The sequence below is a fragment of the Tupaia chinensis genome, unplaced genomic scaffold (genome assembly GCF_000334495.1).
Source record: "Tupaia chinensis unplaced genomic scaffold, TupChi_1.0 Scaffold000251_1, whole genome shotgun sequence".
NCBI lineage: Eukaryota > Metazoa > Chordata > Mammalia > Scandentia > Tupaiidae > Tupaia > Tupaia belangeri.
Genome location: NW_006159731.1, coordinates 2,172,325 through 2,179,457, shown reverse-complemented (window position 1 = coordinate 2,179,457; position 7,133 = coordinate 2,172,325). Strand labels below are relative to the sequence as shown.

The 7,133-nt window shown below is 40.8% G+C and overlaps 1 protein-coding gene across 6 annotated transcripts in view; it reads left to right on the top strand.

The window, feature by feature from the left end:
* Window positions 1-7,133, top strand: part of IL31RA (interleukin 31 receptor A) — an 87,843-nt gene that overhangs the window by 64,201 nt on the left and 16,509 nt on the right. For 4 of the 6 annotated variants that reach the window (XM_014587992.2, XM_027772061.1, XM_006148986.3 and 1 more), the window contains 3 exons: window positions 2,024-2,206; window positions 3,374-3,475; window positions 4,557-4,703. In XM_014587992.2, coding sequence (XP_014443478.1) covers window positions 2,024-2,206; window positions 3,374-3,475; window positions 4,557-4,703 — 432 coding nt within the window. The remainder of the gene's footprint in view (window positions 1-2,023; window positions 2,207-3,373; window positions 3,476-4,556; window positions 4,704-7,133) is intronic. The other 2 variants (XM_014587990.2, XM_014587991.2) reach the window with 2 other exon arrangements.

Below are 7,133 nucleotides of genomic sequence, written 5' to 3'. Positions count from 1 at the left end.
TGGGGTTAGGAACCAGCATTAGCTCATCTTCAGGTCAGGATTTGTGGGCAGATCATTCATTAAGAAAGTGCCTCCATGGAGACCAGAAAAGCAAGCAGAGGAAGCAGGCCAGGGAGAGGCTGAGCTGAAGGTGCGATCTTATTCTCCTAGGGCTTCCGTAACAAAATATCACAAACTGGGTAGCTTAAGACGAGAGGTTTATTGCCCCATCATTCCAGAGGCCAGCGGTCCAAACTCAAGGTGTTGGCTGGGCCCTGCTCCTCTGCAGTCTCTAGGGGAGAGTCTGGAATTCCTTACTTCTTCCATCTTTTAGTGGCGCCATGGCTTGTGGCATCTCTGATAGCTCCAGTAACTCCAATCTATGCCCCAGTCTGTATGGCCAGCTTCCTGTGTGTCTCTGTTTCTGCACCAAATTCCCCTTTTCTCTTAAGGACACCAGTCATATTGGGTCAGCTAAGGGCTCACCATCTCCACTAGTTACATCTGCAACAGCCCTATTTCCAAATAAGGGCAATTCTGTGCTACTGGGGATATCTTTCTGGGGACACATATTTCAACCCACAATAGGTAATGCAGTCTGGGTAAAAGTCCTGGGGAAGGTGGCTCCTCTCAAAGGGTCTGGCAGAGGGTCTCTGGAATGTAAGATATGTCTCAAAGTGATTTCAACCAAGAAGAACCCACCCCAATAGTGAAGGGTCTGGGTGGAGAAGCCACATTGCCTGCTAACTCCAGGCAAGGTTTCAAAGAACTTTCAGCATGGACTAGCTGAGGACTCTTACAGCTTGTACGTAGAAGAAATCAGGGAGGAGAAAACGGAGCACTGGGATTAATCAGTGGGATTGATATCCAAGCTCTGTGCTCCTTGCCCTGGCCTCTGACTCTGCTCCAGATTCACATTGCCTTCGTACTTAAGTTACCCTTCCTCAGAGCTACTGCTTAAGACTGATTGACAAATTACCTTGCCTTTTCTTAGAACTAGCAGCGGGAATGTTGACTAGAGGCCCAGTTTAGGAAAAAGATCTATAAACTTTGGCTTTTAAATATGCACACTGCCTGCTGGGGCCGTTTGTTGCCTAGAAATAGCTGGATGCACATTAAGCAATTGATGATTAAACCCAGCCCCTACCCCAAGTTCCTACATTGACCTAGGCTTTCAGTTTCAAAGGCTTTTTGTTTGTTTGTTTGTTTGTGGGATATTGTCTCTTCTTTTGCCTTTACCCAGACTGTTTTCGAGGTTTCTTTAAAACACACTTCCTATGGATTCCAGTTCTGAAGACTGAGGCGTGTTGCAGGTGCAGAGACGTGGCTGAGAGGAGACAGCCATACCTTATCATTTCTGAGCCCCACCCCTCTGTGTTTAGAATACTTCCAATAAGATATCACTTTCATTCTGATTAAATCCAAGAGATTGTATTAAAAGCCATGCATTCAACTTTTATTTTCAGTTATCCTTGTGGCCTGTTTCCAGAGATGAGTTTTCTGCCAGTATTGTCATTTACACATTGATCTATACCTCCATGCTTCGGGTAGGCGGGTCTTTATCTTTCTGGTGCAAAACAGTTCCTTATGCCTTAAGGATAGAAATTAATGTCCAGTTTGTGGAGGGGAAGCCTAGATATTTGGGTAGGAAGTCATTCTCTGGTATGACTTTAGGGTCACTGACTCCCAGCTTCCTAGCCACAGCATTACTGGTACCTGAGATTCTATCTTTGGAGATTCTTTGTCTCAGATTTGCTTTTCCTTGTACTTGCAGATAGATACCTATGAAAGGTAAGTCTTTTTAGTCATGGCAACAGGTCAATTTTAGGGAGGAAAAAGAAGAGTAAGTAGGCACTTACTCATCAAAGGTGTTGGCTGAGAAAAAGGGATAAATCAAAGGGATAAAAATAGCCCCTTCGGTGAGGCTGTAGTGGAGACCCTGCTTTGACTTTCTTCTACTCTTCGGTCAATGAATGGATGCCATTGTGGTTGGTGTTTGTGGGGGATGTGAAGGGTAGCTATGAAGCAGGTCTTTGTCTTTCAGCATTTCGGTGCATTGAAGTCATGCAGACCTGCCGTGCTCAGGACCAGCTGGTGGTGGAGTGGCGCAGTTCTTTTCCAGAAGTGGACACATGGATGGTTGAGTGGTTTCCAGATTTGGACTCAGAGCCTTCTGCTGTTTCCTGGGAAACTGTGTCTTGGGCCAGGAACTGGAGCATCCATCAAGGTAGCCAATCAGAATCCACAAGTTCCCTCTGTGCAGTATTCAGTTTCATTTCCCTCAGTTGATTAACTTTGGCTTCAAAGCTGTAAATGATGTTAATAGCATTTGGTAAACTCATGGAAGTTTTATGAAGGACATGCTTCTTGTAATTTCTCAGACAAGGCTGGCATAGAAAGCTATGGGAATCCAACTGTTTGGCCTATCTCCAGGCAGAAAATCTCATTTAATGTCTCCCATTAGAGACCCTCTTCCAAGATACTTTTCTTGGTATGGTTTGTTTGTTTATTCCTTCCATGAAAGAGAGGGAGAAAAAGAAACAGGCACCCCCAACAGAGTCTTCTCACTACAGTTCACCCTTAGTCTACATCATAGGCACACTCAAGTGCCTAGTGTGCTCAGGGAGGTCCTGGAACATGAACCCAGTACTTTTTCTGTGTGGGTTTAGTTGGGTTACCACTGCACCACCCACCGCCTGGTCTCACTTCCCAGATATTTAGATCTTCTGTGAATAACTCCAGAGTCTGGATCCTGTCTCTTCTACCTAGGATATTTTCTTTAATTCTGGCTGCCTGTTAAAGAGCTAAGACTCTTTCCTGGGTGATTGATATGAGGAATAACCTTCTTTTCAAGGAAGTCTTTGCCCCCATGTAAGAAACATGAATGAGGCTTTACCCTTTCAACCCTATTACTCCAATCATTTCTTAAGATTTCATAGCATCCACAGTAAGAATTATTCTCATGCATGAGTGGAGGCAGGTAGAAGATCTAGAAGTCATGGTATCTGAGTTCTCCAGGGTGATATAATGTTGACAGGAAGATTAAGTTTATTCTGCACTATCCCCAAATCATATGACAAAATCAGTGATGAAAGAACTGGATCTCTTACTTCTCTCTTCTTGAATGAATCTGTCATAGTTCAGTTAGTTCTAAAGCATAGTTAGAAAATCTTAGAATAAGAATAGACATTAGAGACCCTCCAACCTAATCTCCTTATTTTTCCAGATGTGGAAAGTGTAGAGAAATGGAGTATCTTACTTAAGTCTTAGATCATAATTCAGTTCAGTATTTCTTGTACTCTGCCATGCTCTGCACTGATGTGTATTTTTTTTCTCTTTCTCCTTTCTCCTCCTTTCCTTTCTTTCTTTCTTTCTCTCTCTCTTTTTTTTATAGATAAATTAAGACCTTTATGGTGTTATAACATCTCTGTGTATCCAATGTTGCATGACCAAGTGGGCGAGCCATATTCCATCCAGGTTTATACCGAAGAAGGCTGTATGTATGGACAAGGCCCTTTTGGGGACACTGGGGCCTATCTATCATTTATACAAGGTTGAGTGTGTCTGAGGCTCATTCACAATTGCCTTAAGGCCCATTTGTGGGACCAGCAGATGGTGTATTGGCTATGTCACTGGACTCCCATGTAGTTGACTATGGTTTGAGTCCCAGACCCAGTGCCAGGTGCATGTGCATGTGTGCCCAAAATTCTATGAGGCAAGTGGAAGAGAAGGGATTGTGGTGTGGTTGTCCCCCCTGGAAGTGGGGAGTTTCTCACTTTCTGTCTGTCTCTCTCTGGTGAGCGCACATGCCCTATAGCAAAGATTTCTCAATAATAATAATAATAATAATAATAATAATAATAATACCCATTTGAGCTTCTCCTTCCTCTTGTAGCAAGCTATGTATAATTGGGGTCAGATTATGGATTCTCTGGATTTCAAAGGTGGGATAGACATTAGAGACTATGATGTCCAATCCCCTCATTTCATCGATGTAAAATTGAGGCCAAAGAGGTAAAATAACTTGCCTGAAGTCACAAAGAAACTTAGCGCAAATAGAACTGCAAACAGAAATAACGTTTAATTAACACCAACTTAAAAAAACTGGAGTTTATCATACGTTAGGGATATTAAAAATTATTTTTAATTGTTCAGCAATAAGCAGGGGTTTAGTAGGCTCAGACTTAATTTTTATCTTTTGTAAAATTAACAGATTTCAAATTTAATATGGAAAATATCTCTTGTCACTCAGAGGTGGCCCATGGAGGAATATTCTTCAACTATTTGATAATAACTACACTTTAAAGATATGAATGAAAGGGCTAGGTGTCAAATGAAAGTGAGAGATCTATAAGAAAGACTCTACTCTGGTTTTTGATACCACTTCTCTTCTTGTTTAAGAGAAATGGTTCCAGAAAATAATTTTTCCAAATCTAGTTGATACAGCAAGTCCCTACTCAAACTTTGCTTACTATCTCCAGCACTATAGGTTTGGCTTGAATCCTAACCAGAAGAGCCTTTGTGGGGGAAGGATCTGCTGGGGTAAGATTCAGTATTTGTCTTTCTGTCCTTTGAAGCTCCGTCAAAAGGTCCCGCAACCAAGGTGGAGAACATTGGTGTGAAGACAGTCACAGTCATATGGAAAGAAATTCCTAAGAAGGAGAGAAATGGTATCATCAGGAACTATACCATATATTACCAAGCTGAGGATGGAAAGGAATTCTGTAAGTGTGTCCATAGCCAAGTTGAAACAAAACTAAAAACCTCAGAGAGCTGCGATGGGTAGACCTGTCATAGGGATGGCTGCCATGGTTGTGACCTGTAAGTTTGCATGGCACTTGCCCTTTTTTGAGCCTTACTGAAAATGGGGCAAGGGCACCTACTTCTCAAATTTTGGGGATTAAATGAGATCAAAATGACAATACCTAAGAGTCCTTTAGAAACAGGAGGAATTGATAAAATTTATCCTGGTCAAGCTTGGAACAAGATGACCTTTCAGAACTTTTTTACCATTATTCCCAGAAGGGGTGCACGTGGCTTAAAGAGTAGAGAGGGACAGACCCTGACTGGTGACATTTACCTTAGCGTAGGATGCCTCACCATGACTTCTGTTCACTGCCAAGTCTTATTTCTTTAAGTCTACAATATCTCCTGACATCCTAAATTCTGGACTAGGCTTGGATTGCTGTTTAGGTTTTAAAAAAATGTGTTTTATTATGGCAAAATATAATAATAAAAATTTGACATTTTAAACACTGTAAAGTGTGTAATTTTCTGTAATTATGAACATCCATGATGTTGTGCAACTACCACTACTATTTCCAGAACTTTTCCAGTTCTATGCCAAATAAACGCCCTGTGCCCCGTGATCATTCACTCCGTATTCCCCTCTTCCCATAGGCCTTGGCAACCACCAGAGTATTTATGCCCCTATTATTTGTCTGTTCTAGATATTTCATATAAATTAACTCTTCACTATGTGGCTTTTGTGTCTGGCTTTTTTTAAAACTCAGCATAATGTTTTCAAAATTTATCTATGTTATAGCATGAGTTAGTACTTCATTTCTTTTTATGGCTGAATAATACTCTGTTTTATGGATGCTCCATGTTGTTAATCTGTTCATCAGTTGATGAACATTTGGTTTGTTTCAATTTTTTGACTACTGTGAATAGTGCTGCTATGGACATAGGTGTACTAAATATCTGTTCAAGTCCATGTTTTCAATTATTTTAGGTATATACTCAGGAGTAGAATTGTTGGATTATATGGTAATTCTAGTTTAAATTATTGTGGAACCACCCAACTATTTTCTGCAGTGACTGTATCATTTCACATTCTCACAAGCAGTGTATGAGGGTCCCAATTTATCTGCATCCTTGCCACACTATTTGTTATTTTTCAATTTAAAAAATATTATAGCTATTCTAATATGTGTGAAATGATGTCTTATTGATTTGCTTTTCCTTAATGGCTAATGATGCTGAGCATGTTTTCATGTAGTTTACCATTTGTATACCATCTTTGGAAAAATGTCTTTTTAATCTCTTTGATCATTTTAAAACTGAGTTGTCTTTTAGTTGTTGTGTTGTGAAAACTCATTATATAATTTGAATATAAGTTCCTTATCAAATATAGGATGAGTTACATATATTTTCTCCCACTCCATGTGTTTTCACTTTTTTGGTATTGTCTCAATGCAAAAAAGCTTTCCATTTTCTATTTTTAACTTTTGCCAAAGGGCACATGTACTTACCTGAGAAAAACAGAGGGAAGAGAGAAAGTGAGAAAGCATCCCTCATGTGGCATGATCATGCTGCAGCCTCTTCTCTATTTCTCTCTTCTCTTGAGATTTTGGGCATGCATACACATATGCCTAGCATGTTTTTTAGAGCTCCTGCATGCAGGACTCAAACCATATTCTTATCCATATGAGACACAGTCACCTTAACCACCAGGCCATGGGTAGGCCCCAAATCTTTTAATTTTAATGAAATTTAATCTATTTTGTTGTTGTTGTTGCTTGTGTTTTTGGTGTCATTATCTAACAAACCATTGTAAAATTTAAGGTCATAGAAGGCTTACCTTGTTTTGGCTTCTAAGACTTTATTTTAGCTCCTTTGTTTCTTTACTCATGATACAGCACAAGAGAGAGAGAGAGAGAGACAGAGAGAGAGAGAGAGAGAGAGAGAGAAGCGTCCTCAACAAGGTCTAGTCGTATCATAATACTCTTCCTGTGGTCCTACAGCTTATTGGATCTTGGATGCTTGCATTTGCACCTGGTGTGTTTTAGGCCAGCTGGACCAGGGATTTGGATTATTGTTGCCCCGTGGCTCTAACTCTGCAGTTCAGCATGCCACCATAGCTGGGCCAGTTTTACCTTTTTTTTTCAGAGAGATTTTTTACTATAGGGTGTGTGCGCTTACCCTATAGTAAAAGAAAGAGAGAAAGTGCAAAATCACCCCACAGGGGACATGCCACAACCCCTTTTCTCCATTCTTTTATCTGGATTTTGGGCATGCAAGCACATGCACCTGGCATGAGTTTCAAGCCTCTGGGTTTGGGACTCAAACTGCAATCAGCCACATGGGAGTCTAGTGTCTTAACCACTATGCTACCTGCTGCCCCCCCCCCCCCCCTTTTTTCTCTTTTCATA